Source organism: Heptranchias perlo, chromosome 12 (assembly GCF_035084215.1).
Source record: "Heptranchias perlo isolate sHepPer1 chromosome 12, sHepPer1.hap1, whole genome shotgun sequence".
In the NCBI taxonomy this organism is placed as follows: Eukaryota; Metazoa; Chordata; class Chondrichthyes; order Hexanchiformes; family Hexanchidae; genus Heptranchias; species Heptranchias perlo.
In genome coordinates this window covers 22903218-22920269 of record NC_090336.1, presented here as the reverse complement: position 1 = coordinate 22920269, position 17052 = coordinate 22903218, and the positions used below count along the sequence as shown (strand labels likewise).

Below are 17052 nucleotides of genomic sequence, written 5' to 3'. Positions count from 1 at the left end.
AGTGATCATAATATTACATTTAGAATAGTTATGGAAAAAGGACAAGGAACAACCAAATGTGAAAATATTAAACTGGAGGAGGGCTAATTTTAATGAGTTAAAAAGCAATCTTGTCCAGGTGGATAGGCATCAAAAATTGGCAGGCAAAACAGTAATTGAACAATGGGAGACCTACAAGGAGAAGTTAGTTGAGATACAGAGTAGGCACATTCCTATGAGGGGGAAAGGAAGGGCATCCAAAACTAGAGCTCACTGAATGACTAAAAATATAGAGATTAAAATGTAACAGAAAAAGAACACTTATGACAAATATAAGGCTCATAATACAGAAAGTACAGAGATCTAAAAACAGAAATAAGAGGAGCAAAGAGAGAGTATGAGAATAGATTAGCAGCTAACATAAAAGGGAACCCAAAAGTCTTTTTATAAACATATAAGTAGTAAAAGGAAGGGTGAGTCCAATTAAGGACAAAAAGAGATCTTCTTGTGATGGCAGAGGGCATTGCTGAGGTACTAAATAAATACTTCACATCCATCTTCACTAGAGAAGAGGATGCTGCCATTGTAGCAGTAAAGGAGATCGTAGCGATATTGGATAAGATAAAAATAGATAAAGAGGAGGTACCTAAAAGGTTGGCAGTACTCAAAGTAGAAAAGTCACCCGGTCCAGATGGGATGCATCCTAGGTTACGGAGGGAAGCAAGGGGAGAAATTGCGGAAGCTCTGGCCACAATCTTCTAATCCTCCTTAGATATGGGGACGGTGCCGGAGGTTTGCAAACGTTATACACCTGTTCAAAAAGGTGGAGGGGGATAAACCTGGTAATTATGGCTAGTCAGTCTAACGTCAGTGGTGTGATAATTTTGTCCCGGATTATTGTCTCAAAGTTAATTGGCACTTGGAAAGAATGGGCTTATAAATGAAAGTCAGCACAGATTTGCTAAAGGAAAATAGTGTTTGACTATCTTGATTGAGTTCTTTGATGAAGCAATGGAGAGAGTTGATGAGGGTAGTGCGCTTGATGTTGTGTACATGGACTTTCAAAAGGCATTTGATAAAGTACCACATAATAGACTTGTTAGCAAAATTAAAGCCCATGGGATTAAAGGGATAATGTATGGATACAAAATTGCCTAAGGGACAGAAAGCAGAAAGTAGTGGTGAACTGTTGTTTTTCAGACTGGAGGGAAGTATACAGTGGTGTTCTCTAGGGGTCAGTATTAAGACCACTATATATTAATGACCTGGACTTGGGTATTAAGGATATAATTTCAAAGTTTGCAGATGAGACAAAACTCAAATGTAGTAAACAATGTGGAGGATAGTAACGGACTTCAGGAGGACATAGACAGGCTGGTGAAATGGGTAGACATGGCAGATGAAATTTAATGCAGAGAAGTGTGAAGTGATACATTTTAGTGGGAAGAATGAGGAGGCGCAATATAAATTAAATGGTACGACTTTAAAGGGGGTGCAAGAACAGAAAGACCTGGGGGTGCACATATACAAGTTTTTGAAGGTGGCAGGACAAGTTGAAAAGGCTGTTAAAAATGCATACGGGATCCTGGGCCCATCTTTAATGGAGATTGGAGTACAAAAACAAGGAAGTTATGCTAAACCTTTATAAATCACTGGTTAGGCTTCAGCTGGAGTAGCGTGTTCAATTCTGGGCACCATACTTTAGGAACGATGTCAAAGTGTTAGAGGGTGCAGAAGAGATTTACTAGAATGGTACCAGGGATGAGGGACTTCAGTTATATGGAGAGACTGGAGAAGTTCAGGTTGTTCTTCTTAGAACAAAGGTTATGGGGAGATTTAATAGAGGTGTTCAAAATCATGAATGGTTTTGACAGAGTAAATAAGGAGAAACTATTACCAGTGGCAGAAAGGTCGGTAACCGGATGACACAGATTAACGGTGATCGGCGTAAGAGCCAGAAGTGATATGAGGAAACTTTTTTCTTTAAAAATGCAGCGAGTTGTAATGATCTGGAATGCACTGCCTGAAAGGGTGGTGGAAGCAGATTCAATAGTAACTTTCAAAAGGGAATTGGATAAATACTTGAAGGGAAAACATTTACAGAGCCATGGGGAAAGAGCAGAGGAATAGGATTAATTGGCTAGCTATTTCTTAGGTATGATGGGCCGAATGGCCTCCTCCTGTGCTGTATCTATTGTGATACACGACACTGTGTTCCAATAGAATCACAGAATGATACAGCACATAAGGCGGCCATTGGGCCCATCGTGCCTGTGCATGCTCTTTGCAAGAGCTATACAATTAGACCTAATCCCCTGCTCTTTCCCCATAGCCCTGTAATTTTTTTTCTTTCAAGTATTTAACCAATTTCCTTTTGAAAGTCACCAATGAATCTGCTTCCACTGTCACTTAGCAAGCTAGTAGAGGGTAACAAGCATTTGTAGAACTGTCCCACAGCTAAAGTCAGTACCTCCAGGAGAAAGTAAATTAGAGGGGAAGGGGAATTACTGCCCAGACTCCTGCAAGACGACTAGCTTCTTGGGTGAGCTACGGAAGGCCTCACGTGAAACCATGCTCAAATTAAAAGCACCACCTTTTAGGAAAGAAATACTTCAAGAGATGCCTCCAGATAGTATATCCAAATCTAATGGCAGGAGAAAGTCTTACTTTACAGGAAGATATATATTGTTGTACTGCCCCTTATGTCAATGTCCCCATTTAAAGAACCACAACTTTAAAGGATTACACCTTATTGAGCAACAAACATTATTTCGAGATAGCTACTCCAACAAAAAAGCTCACCATTCTTTCTCTGCATTTTCCTCCATTTTCTCAATGGAGCTATGGTCTACGGAGAGAAGACAAGGACATTACTGAACCGAAACATTTATATGCAAAGCTGAAAAGAACACTGGCACTAAACACAAAATTTGAAATATTGAAGAGCCCAATCAATTGGATCAAGCATTCTGAAATGATAAGTCCTTTCATATCTGGATTCAAGGAGCCAGTGGTGAAGTCCATACAGTTAGCAGTCTGGCACAATACACCAAACTTTGTAAAAAGATTTAATAGACGAGACATCCCCATCAAGAGATTTAGAAATGAAACCTGGAAATACAGTCCTAGATTCAAATACGATGATCTAAATGTTAAAATGGAGTTAAAACAAACTAAGTGACAATATTAGTAACAGCTTTAGATAGGAGATTACTGTCAGCCCATCTATCCACAGTATTCCTTTGGTGTATTTCTAATAACCATGAATCCCATTTGTTCGGAAGAACCTGTCTAGTTCCTTCTTGAAACCCAATAAAGGGGTCTTGTTCCTCTACTGCCTGGCCTTTCTTTGTCCCCACTCCAATAACTGATTAGATGGTGGACCTATAATGTAGTAAAATAGAGAGAAAACTTTGCAATTACCATTCTGCATGCAGAATGCTACATGCAGGTGTGAATTTTCCTTAGTCAGTCAGTTATACTTACAACTAGAAGCAGAGGACTCCAGTGCATTCTTCCTCCTGGCAATAGATTTACGCAATGATTTTCTGGTGGATTCCTGCACCATGGCAGTCCGTTGAACATTCAATGAATATTTATCCATCAACCTGACGCAGCTGGACCTGCGTTTAGCCATGCTTTTCCGCACTGACCTACGGGTACTTCTAGTGCTGCTACGAACAGACTGGTTTTCGTCTTCCTCAGAGATGGAGCCCTCACTAGCAGCTGGAGCATGACTCAACTCCCAATTAGCTAAGCCAGACTCTCCATCAACTGCATTTTCTTTAGTAGTAACAGCATTTATTTTCAGTTTGGTTGCTTCATGTTTTGAGCTGCTTGGATTCACTGCAGTGACAGCAGGAGTCAATGTTTCCAAAACAAGTCCACTTAGAGGAGGTGATTTTGCCTCAACTGCTTTTGGAAGCAAATTCTCACATTCAAAAGTCAGCAGAGTTTGAGCTAAGTTGGCCATCTGACCCTTTTGGTACAACTCCACCCTCTTGCGGTCATTCAGGGACAGTTCAACCAATGGAACTCTACAATTAACCAGGACAACAGGGGACACGCTTTGTTTTACAGTTTCTAGACTAGCAGTTGCTGCTGCACGTGCTGATGCTCGTGTCAGACGTACAGGATGTGCCTGCTCAACTATTTTATTGCAGTCACTGTTATCTTCCTCAAAGACTCTACTTATGAGTTTTGGCCGCTGAATTGAAGAACGCCGTAAACTCTTTCTGCTTCTGGAAAATCTGGAGGAATAAAAAATTTTTACAAGTGAAATATGACTAAACAACTAGCAGATGAATTTTATAAATTGCCCCTTTCAAATGAGTACAATGAAATTCATACCAATTACAATCAAAATATTGAAGCAAGCCACTTTTTCTGAATTTATCTATGCCATTTGTAATTATATTTTAGTTTAAATAGAATTAAAGGACCATCCTTACTTCTTCTCTCCCCCCTCCACCCTGCCTTGGGTTTGCTAAATTAGTCATCCCAAACCATTCTAACATCTCCTAGCTGACTGTTCAGGGCAACATTGATAGAGGCCAGCATCAGATTACTCACAGGTGGTTCACGGTCTGAGAAAATAGATGGAAATTCACCTTCCAAAAAGGAAAGAGCTATGAGAAATCAGATCACTTAAATCCAGTTGTTGAAGATGCTCAGATGATTTGAACTGTATCTCCTCACTAAACACCACTGATGCCCTCACCTCTTATTGTGATCCTGGGGTGGACGTCTCCTACGCCGTTTCCTCTCTGAAGGTGTTTTCGGCATCAACTCAGGCTCTGCATTGAAGTCACTGAAAAATATGTTTAATTTGTATAGCAATAACTAGCTTCTTAAGCACGGTAAATCTAATTATTACAGTCCCTTCCCCTTATAGTGGGCAGGTTGGTGCTAGTGATTTGCCAGCCATACGCATTGGACGGCTTAATGGGAAATGCTATAGCGACCATGTCGCACGTGATGCCAGGTGGTGTGCGTGTGTGTGCGCGTGCTCACTCAAGGTCCATACACTTGTACTTTGCAGCAGGAGCACTGCACTGGCCCAGCAACAACCTCATGGCGTCTGACAGCTGATATCCCTTCCGCTGTGAGTTTGAGAGGAGCATATGCATTTGAGCCACAGAGGAAGAATTGGAATGGAGAGAGAGATAAATAGCATCTGGAGATGAGGTGTTTCCTCAGAGATGGAAGCCACAGCTGTTCTGGGAGAATTGGGGCAATTGAATCAGATGAGGATTCAGAGTAAGGAGAAGAGAGCAGAAAGGTGAGAAACTGAACATTATCAAATAACTGGATAAATTTATTGAATATTATTAATTGATCACTGTCAACACTTCATCGATTTGTAGCATTTATCAAGGAGCTTATTTATTGAAGCAGTCAACTATTGAGTAAACACCCGTTTCTGCCCAAAATACATGGAGTGCTTAACAAGCTGTAAGTGATAACTTTGTAATTGACTAATGGAAATGGAAAATGGATTGCCCGATTTAAAAGTGGACATCTTAAATAGTTGGGCCTGTATACTCCACTTTAATCAGTGGAACTACAGATGATCGTATAGAATAGAGTAACAATGAAGTGTTTTTCTTAGCTCATGAACTAGCATGAAAGGATTGGAAGACAATTTAGCTCAGTATCACTTCACTGTGCATACCTTTTTTGCCAATTACCTACTTTCCTTCCCTGAAGTCAGTGACTTTTGCTAGGGGTACAGTCCCATGCCTGCTGAACCTTCACCCAAATTATCTTTCCTATAGTGTGATCCAGACAGCATGTGGTGGTAGGCTATTTTGCTATAGAAGACATAACAACCAAGCCAGATAGCATCCTCTCAATATCCATATATATACACTTTCCAGCAGAGGCCACTCTACTGCAATCAAACAGGGACTTTGGCAGATTTTTAAAAATCCATTTCTCCCCTCCCCAAAACAAGACGCAATTAAGTCAATTGTTGTATACCTGCCAACCTAGCACAGGCCGAGAAACAAATTTGGGAACTTCTTAAACCCAATAAAAAGACTTGCATTTATATAGCGCCTTTCATGACCTCAGGGTATCCCCAAAGCACTTTACAGCCAATTAAGTACTTTTGAAGTGTAGTCACCTTTGTAATGTAAGAAACACAGCAGCCAATTTGTGAATAGCAAGGTCCCACAAACAGCAATGTGATAATAATCAAATAATGTTTTAGTGACGTTGGCTGAGGGATAAATATTGGCCAGGACACTGGGGAGAACTCCCCTGCTCTTCTTCGAAATAGTGCAATGGGATCTCTTATATCCATAGGCCCATAGAGTCTACTCGGCCATTTTGTTTGGCCTTGGGAGCTCTTATTTTGTAAAATCCCAATTCCCCAACCTTTCTTACTTTTTAAACCAAGTGTCTTTTTTTTTTAAAACCACCTACTTTCATTTCAGTTGATCTTGCACCTATGGCATTCCACATTCTCAACCCTTTTTGTGAAAAGGTTTTCCTGGATGTGTGTTTATCCCAATTGGTTTTAATTTTATTACAACCATTTATTCCGAATTCCCCCATTAGACCGGTGTCATTCACTATCTGTCAATTCTTCTTGTTATTTTAAAACACCTCAATCAGATCATCCCTTAATCTCCCCGTCACAGGATATGACCCAAGTTTACTAAGTTTCTCCATCATCCCAGGCATCACCCTGGTGAATCATAACCGAATTCAGTTGTAAACTACTATATCCTTAAGCACTCTTATCTGCAGTAGTACTTGGCTTTTATATGTTACAATTCATGTAATGAAGCTCAGTATTCCATTAGTCTTTTTGTAACCGAGAGTTACCCTTTAATAACTTTTATACTTGGACCCATAAATTCTTTATTCATGTACTCTTCTTTTCTCCCTCCTCCCCCATTCATTATTCTTACTACTTCACACTCAAAATGCACCTGCCATCATTCTGCCTGCTCACTTAATCTAAACTCTTGGAATTTACTTTCACAATTCACTAGCTCCTGATTTAGTATCCGTATTTACATAACACCTTTAGAGTAGACAGGGGCAAAGCATGGAGGGACTTGTAGATTGGACAACAATTTTGAATTGGATGTGTTGCATCAGAGAGTCAGTGGAGGTTGGCAAAGACAGGAAATGAGGAGAGAGTGACATTGAGAGTTAGGATGCAGGCAGTAAAGTTTTGGCCAAGTTGTAGTTTTAAGTAGAGTGGAACATAGGAGGCTAACAACAATGCAGCTGAAGGTGACTGAGGTACTGATGAAATGACAATGAGGGATGAGGTACTAGCAGTGTGGGCAGTGTTGAAGTGCTAGTGGGTTCAGCCAAAGCAAGCAGCTGCAGAGGGGGAAATTGAATCATGGCCTAGGCTGTAGAGTTTTTTGGTGGGAGCTAAACAGGATGGCTTTCTCCAACTTAATATCTTGGCAATATTAAGTTGGAGAAAGTTCTTGCTCATCACAAGTGGGTGAATAGCACAATGGCTTTCAGGCAGTCACAGGTAGTGGCAGAGGTAGCACAGGGTGTGATCAATACACATAAAAGCTGATCCCGTGCCTACAAATGACATTACCGAAGGGTAGCATGTGGACAAGGAAATAGGAGCCAAAGACCGAGTCTTGGAGACATCCCTGGTGACCACACTCTTGGGACAAGAGAAGAAAACTTTGCAGAAAATGTGCTGGCTGGTTGAGACAAAGGCACTGCCACACTGGTGAATCCAGACATTGACATAGGGTGGGGGAGAACAAAAAAAAGAGAACAAGGGGAAGGATGGAGTGATTAGAGGTCAAGATGGGTTTGTGCATCAGTTACCATGGCAGAAACTGAACTGAAGGGATGCAAAAGGAATCAAGGTAGCGATAACACATTCAAAGACCTTAGAGAAAAGACAAGCAAGACCTAACATCGCTACATACTACATTCACCTTTCTAGCAATGTCTTCCAACGCATTTAATTTAAAATCCTCATCTTCAAAGCCCTTCATGGCCTCATTCCATTACAACTGCAAACTCAACCAGACATTCTCCCTTTTCAATTTTCCAACTCTAGCCTATGCATCCCACCCTCCCTCCCTCCCTCTGTTCCCACCATTGGTGGCAGAACTTTCAATTGCTTAGGCTTTGATTTCTTCCCAAGATCCCTCCATTTCTCTACCTCTCACACTTCCTTTAAAAAAAACCTTTTCTCATCTTCCCTGAAGCATTCAATCACCCCCGAAAAACTCTTTCTTGTCTCAGTATTCCATTTCTCTTGTTAGTACTCTCAAGTGCCTTGGGACATTTTGTACATTAAATACAAGTTGTTGTTGAGCCACAAGAGCCCTCAAACACATCCATGGTTCTATCTTAGAGGTGGATGAAGAAAGGAGGACATTAAAAGCAACATTTTGTCTCTGGATCTTTAACACAACAGAAATACAAAGTATCTGTACAATTTACAGACTGGAATTAAACAGGGCACCCTTGCTAGTTTACTGAAATGTACTGCATGCTCTGGAGTTTAGAAGAATGAGAGGTGATCTCATTGAAACATATAAAATTCTGAGAAGACTTGACAGGGTAGATGCTGAGAGGCTGTTTCCTCTGGCTGGAGAGTCTAGAACTAGGGGTTATAGTCTCAAAATAAGGTGCTGGCCATTTTGAACCAAGATGAGGAAAGATTTCTTCACTCAGGAGGGTTGTGAATCTTTAGAATTCTTTACCCCAGAGGACTCTGGATGCTCAGTCGTTGAGTATATTCAAGACCGAAATCGAGATTTTTGGACACTAAGAGAATCAAGGGATTTGGGGATAGGGCGGGAAAATGGAGGTAGAAGATCAGCCATAATATTAATTGAATGGCGGAGCAGGCTCGAGGGATCACATGGCCTACTCCTGTTCCTATTTATGTTCTTTCATGTGATTCTTATCTACAGTAGGTCAATTGAGAATACACTATTAGAGATTCAGGCTACAACCAACTGAATTTATTTAACAAAAGAATAGGTAAGTGAATGATGCTCACACAGTATACGTATACCTACAGTAAATTACAAATGTTATTTTTCTTCACAATACATTAAAATAAAAGTACTTCTCCTTGATCTACATATACCTACACTGAACTTGGATATTCCCTTTTTGCAGTCAAACTAGCCTAGTATCTCTGCCCCAGACTGAATTTGAAGGCAAACTCAGTCACAGAAGCATTATTCTGAATCATTTAAAAGGTTCATTAAAACAAAGGGCATAAGCAAAAAAAAAATGGTATTTTCCTTAGCTATATTAAATGGCTAGCTTAATTGTGATTTATTAGGAAAAATTGAATCAGCACCATCCTCAGAATATGAGCAACACCAACAAGGCTGCATTTATTGCCCATCCATAAATGTCCCAAGGGTGGTGGTGGGCCCTCTCCTTGAACTGCTGCAGTCTCTCCTGATGAACGAGAAGGCATTTCATTGTTTAGATAAAGTAAATAAAGAGAAACTGTTCCCATTGGCAGAAGGGTCGAGAACCAGAGGACACAGATTTAAGGTGATTGGCAAAAGAACCAAAGGCAACGTGAGGAAAACCTTTTTTTAAAAAAACATAGCAAGTAATTATGATCTGGAATGCGCTGCCTGAAAGGGTGGTGGAAGGAGACTGAAATGTGGCTTTCAAAAAGGAATTGGATAAATATTTGAAGAGAAAAAATTTGCAGGGCTAAGGGGAAAGAGCAGGGGAATGGGACTAACTGGATTGCTCTTGCAAAAAGCCAGCACAGGCTCGATGGGCCAAATGGCCTCCTTTTGTGTATATAACAATTCTATGATTGTGCTGTGCAAAATACTGAATAACCTGTCAGATGGACTGAGTGTTGGCAGACTAGCCAATTGTGGTGACACCACAGCCAAACCCAATTCTGTCCTCCTCAGACATCGACACATTTTCCAATAGGAGTCACTGGATAGCAAACAGGAACACAAACTCTAGCTGATTTTTCCTTTGCAAAGCTAGAGGGATCAACACCAATCATAGCATCCCTATGTCCATTCCCAATCAAGATCAACACAGATCAAAGATCAATTCCAGAACCTGCCAGCTCTGTTCGACTCAGCTACCTTATCCAGGCTAGACATGAGGGGAGCATTTTACCATGATTAGACCTGCAGTATGGTCATCTCAGCCACTATACCTCTTGCTCGACATACTACCAATCAAGAGTTAAGCAGTTTGCCATATCCCAGGACAACGCTCACCTGATAAACATCTTCCTGGCCTCCTCCTGGATTTCTTTCAGCCACACTTCATTTTCTTTGAAGCCTTCGATAACAGCATTGAGTTTCTCACCAAAAAACTTCAGCACGTTATCACTGTCCACCATTGTGATTGCTGCTCTAGAAGCCATGATGTCCCTGAATGGCAAAAAAAGGTTTAAAGCGGACAACAGGATAGCCAAAAGTAAGTGGTTTAAATTATTACCCAAATAAAATTTAAGTTCCACTGCAAATCTAAAGTTTATATAGCTTACCCATAAAAAGTGCAACAGTATTCCTGACTAAAATAGGCTCATTACCCAAGAATTATTAGTCTACATCACCACCCCTCCCCCCAACAAATAATAATTGTATCAGTGCTATGTTCAGATCACAGCCAGGGCAACAGCTGAAACATAATTGATCTTAGCATCTTTTGGCAGGGAAGGATGAGAGAGAAGAATAGTGGAAGTAAGAAGGTAGATGTACTAGAGGATATAGAAGAATTGTTAAAGATAATTGTAGAAAATGAATTGGTTCTGGAAAAAAAATGAACAAGTCAACAGGCCTCAATAGCCTGCAGCCTAGCCTGTTTAGATGTCAGAGGAAATAGCAGAGGCCCAAACCATAATTTTTCAAACTTTCTGGATATGTAAATTGTACTGGGGGATTGGAGAGTATCCAATGTAGCACTTCAATTCAAGGGAGAAAAAGGATAAATTGGATAACTATAGCCCAGTTAGTCTAATGTGAGTTTTGGCTGAACTTTTATAATCTATATTAATTCAAAATAAAATTAGGTGAGCTTTCAAAAATGCATGAGAAAATTAAGAACAGATTTTACCTGATTCCCCCTCCTCCACTCAGGGCTGAGGCCAATTGACCCATGAGCTGGTTTAGCTGTGCTCATAACAGAACACACAAGGACTCCAGATGGAGTATGAAATAACAAACTTCTCAGGAGTACTGCCAGTGTTTGATCTCAGACAATTGCTTGAATATTCTGCCCCTGCCCCTCTTCCCATCAAGCTCAGTTTAATTTTATATAAATACAAAGTATCCCTATATTCTAAAAGGCACTTCTACTCTGATGGCTTTGGAAGAGTGGCACCCTACTGGCCTCCTGATGCGAATCTCTCTAGCTTACTTTTCTACCCACCGCTCCCCATTGGCATTTTGCTCCATCTTTCATTAGCCAGTGAACTGCCCACCCAAAAGTAATCACAGAAGCCAGTGAATCTCTATCCACTGAGTGAACTGCAAATTTGTAATGCTTAAATTGGACACCATATGTGTACCAGTCTATGTTATGATACTAGAGACAAACTTCAAAAATACCGTGTCACGAAGGACCACGGCTTAAAGAAGCAGAGAACAAGACACTGTGGATATTAAGCAAATGACAGATGGGGTGCCAAATCATTTGTCATCTTGGCACTAACCCACCTCCAAGCCGTGGACTGGATTCTCCCTCCCTCTACTCATTTGGCTCAAAAAATAAAAATCACAACTAGCAAAAAAAAGTCAACGGAGCAATACACCATGTCACAGAAAGAAATGGGAATTGTGGCTAGGAACAATCATCCTAATTGATTCTTAAGTCTCGGCTGTGGCATCATGAGACAGCAGCTTCCACAATCCACTAATCTAATCCCACTCTTGCTTGTTCCTCAGATTTGAAAGTAATTTTTGCTGACCTCCCTTTTAATTCTTTGTGATTATCTACCATCGTGCTCTCCAATAGAAACAATCCATCACTAGTTACATCATAATGGTTAAAAATTGATATCTACCGTACATAAAACAACAATCTTCATTTACATAGGATCCTTAACATAGAAAAACATCCCAAAGTGCTTCACAAAAGGATAATCAAAAAATGGACTGAGCCAAAGGAAATATTAGGAGATCAAAAGAGGTGTCTTATAAGGATGCGAGATAGGTGGAGAAGTTTAGGAAGGGATTTCCAAACCATGGACACTAGGCAGCTGAAGGCATGGCTGCCAATGGTGGGCAAAAGGGAGGGAGGAAAATAAACAAGAGGCCATAATCAGAGGAACGCAGAGTTTGGTGGGAGGAGAGTTGTAAGGATAAAGGAGATAGGAATAGGAATAGGGAGGAGTGATGACCAAAAGGGATTTTTTTAAATTTGAAGCTTTATAGGAAATGGGAACCAATGTAGCTCAGTGAGGACAGGATTGATGAGCAAGCAGAACTTTGTGCAGGATAGGATACAGGCAGCAGAGTTCTGTTTGATCTGAAGTTTATGGAAGATTAGCCAGGATATTAGAATAATGGAGCCTGGAGGTAACCAAGGTATGGATGTGGGTTTCAGCAGAAGATGGGCTGAGGCAGGTGATATTATGGAGGTGGAAATAGGCAGGCTTTGTGATGGAGGGATTATGATGGGATTAGAATCTCAATTCAGGGTCAAATAGAACACTTGAGGTTGCAATCAGTCTGGTCCAGCCTAACTTCAGGGAGAGGGATGAGGTTAGTGGCAAGTTTGTGATGGGGACTGAAAATGACAACAATTCTTCCCAAAGTTTAGCTGGAGGAATAGCAGCTTGTTCCAAGACTGGATCCAGACAAGCAGCTCGCCAACACAGAGGCAGTGTAGGGGTCAAGAGAGGTGGAGCTGGGTGTCATCAGCATACATGTGGAAGCTGACCCCATGTCTGTAAATGATGTCACCAAGGGACAGCACGTAAATGAGAAGGTCAGAGAATAGATTCTTAGGGGACTCAAACCTGGGAGACTAGACAACTGCCATTTGGGAAATAGGGGATAAGAGGAGGAGAAACAAAAGCCTCAATTTAATAATTCAAGGACAGCAGAAACAACTACAGGAAATCAGAAACAATCTTAGATCCTACTACTCCCAACACAGCAGCAGAAAAAAAAGTTGCATTTTGCAGTAACCACTCTAGTCACAAGCTTGTTCAAAGTAACTGTAGAAATACAGAATACACATTCAAAATTACTTTTCAGGCAGAAACTATGCTGCAAACAGCAAAAAGATGGAAATATCAGCCATTCAAATTTCTTGTCACCACTGTCTCTAGAAACTTAACTGCTGCAGAACAGTAGCGTTAACAGTTACACATATTTTATACTTCAGTACATCAGTGACCTCACTAAGCGTATTTAATCAATTAGCAAAAATACACAGGGAACAAAAATCTGGGTGGGGGTGGGGGTTGGAGAAAGAGAATAAAAAGAGTAGTTTTAATTCAAAGTACACCACCTTTTAAAATAGTCAATATGGCAGTCATTCCAAAGAATCCCACATTGGTCCTTTCAGCACAATGAAAACATAGGCCAACCAACGTGTCTTGGGACAAGAAATGCTGGAATGTGGTACTTGGAGGCCAAGTATGACAATGCACACTCATAGCCTCTTGGATTGAAAAACTTCCATAATTGATTGGAGAGGAAAGCTCTGCACCTCCAACTGATGGAACCGCTGTTTGATGGGATAGGATATGTAGTACTCTGAAGGATGGGACAATTCACACAGTTTGATGGCTCTACTACTCCAGGTACCACTTGTGAAGTGATGGAGAAAGGGATGGAACAGTGGATACCATCACATTTCTGAAAGGACACATTTACTGACAGAATCTGTGTCAATAGTGGAGGCAACGCAGAGTTAACTGCAGACGTCAGTTCAGATCCCCTCCAACGGTCAAAGGAACCTTTGAACATCTCCAGCCTATATCCCGAACCTCTCCTCTCCAACTCCCTTCCATCACCTTCCCTACCACCCCCCCCCACTCCCTCCCTCCCCCTCCCCTCTCTTTCTAACCTTCCAGCCTCCACATTCACCTGGTCATCTTCGACCATTTCTCTACCTATAACGCAATCCTGTCAAACCCATTTTCACCTCCTCCCCCGCCCCCTTCCAGCGGCCCACTGCTAAACACACAGGAACAAACTCCAAGATGTGCCTCACCTCCGCCCCCACGGCCTCACCGCACCGGGCATTTAAAGTCAGGCCTGCAACCGGCGGACGGACAAACAAACAAAAATCCCAACCTCCCCTTAATGTTTTGGACGCGGCTGGATTGTTGCTCACAGCCGGCAGGTCTCTAACGTGTTGCAGCCCAGCACTCCCAGACCCCCTTCTATCCTTATTACCCCTCTGCGGTGGATTTCCCCCCCAACCCAACCCATCCCCTCCCACCGCAGTGCAGCCCGGGGAGGAGAGGACAGATACATCAGGCGGCGACCAAAGGCCAGGCCTACACACCCCGACCCATCGCAACATCGGCACCCGGCACCCATCTTATCACCAGCTCCCGGGCCGAGCCCCCCACTCTCAGGCACAACCTAATCGCTTACCGGAGGCTCCCGGACAAACCCAACCGCCGGGCACAAAACAAACCACCGTTTCCTCCCGAGTCAGCGCGCGCCCTCACCCGTTTAAACTTTTAAACTCAGCGGCAGTTATAGAACGAGCCAATCGCGCTGAAACAACCCGCCGTCACGCAGGCGACGAGCGAACTGACGCATTACGTCGCTCTCCGCCGAGCTCGCGGGCTGAGGTTCTCGCGATATTACATCAATTTTTGTGACTTTTCTATTTTCGTGTACTTTACGTATGTTTTCCACTCACGCCCAACGATTCGGTACAGATATTCACACTCCAAGGGACACCTGTTGTCGCATTCTTAGGGATCCTTTTGCAAATATGGCAGGACTCCCTGATAACTATTAGAATCATAGAAATTTATGGCACAGGTCATTCAGCCCCTTCCGTATATGAGGGCCAACAAAGAGCTATCCAGCCTAATCCCACTTTCCAGCTCTTGGTCCGTAGTCTTGTAGGTTACAGCACTTCAAGTGCATATCCAAGTACTTTTTAAATGTGATAAGGGTTTCTGCCTCTACCACCCTTTCAGGCAGTGAGTTCCAGACCCCCACCACCCTCTGGGTGAAAAAAGTTCTCCTCAGGTCCCCTTTAATCCTTCTACCAATCATTTTAAATCTATGCCTCCTGGCTATTGACCTCTCTGCTATGGCCTAACTAGTGTTTTATACAGTTCTAACATAACCTCCCTGCCCTTATATGCCTCGGCTAATAACGGAAAGTATCCTGTATGCCTTCTTAACCACCTTATCTACCTATCCTGCTGCCCTCAGGGATCGGTGGATATGTACTCCAAAGTCTCTCTGTTCCACTACACCTCTTACTATTCTGCCATTTATTGTGCATTCCCTTGCCTTGTTTACCCTCCCCCAAATGCATTACCTCACAGTTCTCTGGATTGAATTCCATTTGCCGCTTTTCTATCCACCTGACCAGTCCATTGATATCTTCCTGCAGTCTACAGCTTTCTTCCTCACTCTCCACCACGTGACCAATTTTTGTATCATCTGCAAACTTCTTAATCATGCCCCCTAATTTTAAGTCTAAATCATTGATATATACCACAAAAACCAAGGGACCTAGTACTGAGCCCTGCGGAACCTCATTGGAAACAGCCTTCCAGTCACAGAAACACCCGTAGACCATTACCCATTGCTTCTAGTCACTGAGCCAATTTTGGCTCCAACTTGCCCCTTTCCCTTGGATTCCATGGGCTTTTACTTTCCTGACCAGTGTGCCATGTGGGACCTTGTCAAAAGTCTTGCTAAAATCCATGTAGACTACATTAAACGTGTTACCCTCATCAACCATCCTTGTTACCTCCTCAGAAAATTCAATCAAGTTAGTCAGACACGACCTTCCCTTAACAAATCTATGCTGACTGACTTTGATTAATCCATGCCTTTCTAAATGATTAATACTGTTCCTCAGAATTGTTTCCAACAATTTGCCCACCACCAAGGTTAGGCTGACTGGCCTGTAATTACTCAGTCAATCCCTTTCACTCAATTCTTAGGATCTCCTGCTATATACTGACTCATTCTCAGAGACCCCTTGGCAAATATTGACCCACCCCTGTTATAACTCAGTCCTCGGGCCTCTTGCAAATATTGACACAGTCTTGGTGACTCCCTGACAGGATCTTGGGGACCTCTAGTCCTCACCTCTGAAAGACAAATATCAGCTACCCAAAGGAAAAGTTGATTTTCCTTTCTATTAATTTATAACAGCAAAATAATGTACTAGTAAATCAACTACAGAAATCTTAGGAGCTTGTGGACCCCTGAAATGTTCTGGGGACCCCAGTTTGAGAAACCATTCTCTAAATAACCATTACCAGCCAATTTTAAAATAGGTCTAATTCTGCTCCAAGCATCTGATAATATCCCAGGTGGGACTTCGATGGTACCAATGTTGCTCGTAGTTGCAGTTTACTTTCAAGTCCCACATCATCATTTTTAAAAAATGCTCATACATACTACAAATTTAAATGAGCCACACCTCTTCTTCTGCATGCTGTCCCTCAGTGACATCGTCCACAGGCTGGGGATCAACTGCCATATGTATGCTGATGTCACTCAGCTCCACCTCTCCAGCAGTTCACTTGACCCCATGACCACCCCTATGAACACTGGGAAAAATTAGTTGTCCCTTCTCCCAGGGCTGCCATCTCCCACATGTGTAGTGCTTGCAACAGTCAGCATGCATTAAAATCTAACTTCCCACATAGTGGAGAGTCAGGATATACATGGATCATACATTTGCCCCTCTCATCCCAGTTCCTGACCATCACATCTTCAGATCTATGCTTGCTGCTATGAACCTGTTTCTAACAATGTCTCCATTTCCTTCAAGGCTGTTACGATAAAAGTTTCCCTCCCTCCCCGACAGAAACCTACGCTCAACTCCTGCCATACTCTACAACAAATGTCCCATCTCCAATATTCCCTTGCCACTATACGCCATTGGCTATAA

At 42.1% G+C, this 17052-nt stretch overlaps 1 protein-coding gene across 2 annotated transcripts in view; it reads right to left on the bottom strand.

Annotated features, from left to right (window-relative positions):
* Positions 1-14656, bottom strand: part of LOC137327890 (inner centromere protein A-like) — a 54854-nt gene extending 40198 nt beyond the window's left edge. For both annotated transcript variants that reach the window (XM_067993788.1, XM_067993789.1), the window contains exons 1-5: positions 14550-14656; positions 10209-10364; positions 4700-4789; positions 3466-4229; positions 2782-2827 (exon numbers count right to left, since the gene is read on the bottom strand). In XM_067993788.1, the coding sequence (XP_067849889.1) occupies positions 2782-2827; positions 3466-4229; positions 4700-4789; positions 10209-10357 (1049 nt within the window). In that variant the 5' untranslated portion in view covers positions 10358-10364; positions 14550-14656. The remainder of the gene's footprint in view (positions 1-2781; positions 2828-3465; positions 4230-4699; positions 4790-10208; positions 10365-14549) is intronic.
* Positions 14657-17052: the final 2396 nt, after the last annotated feature.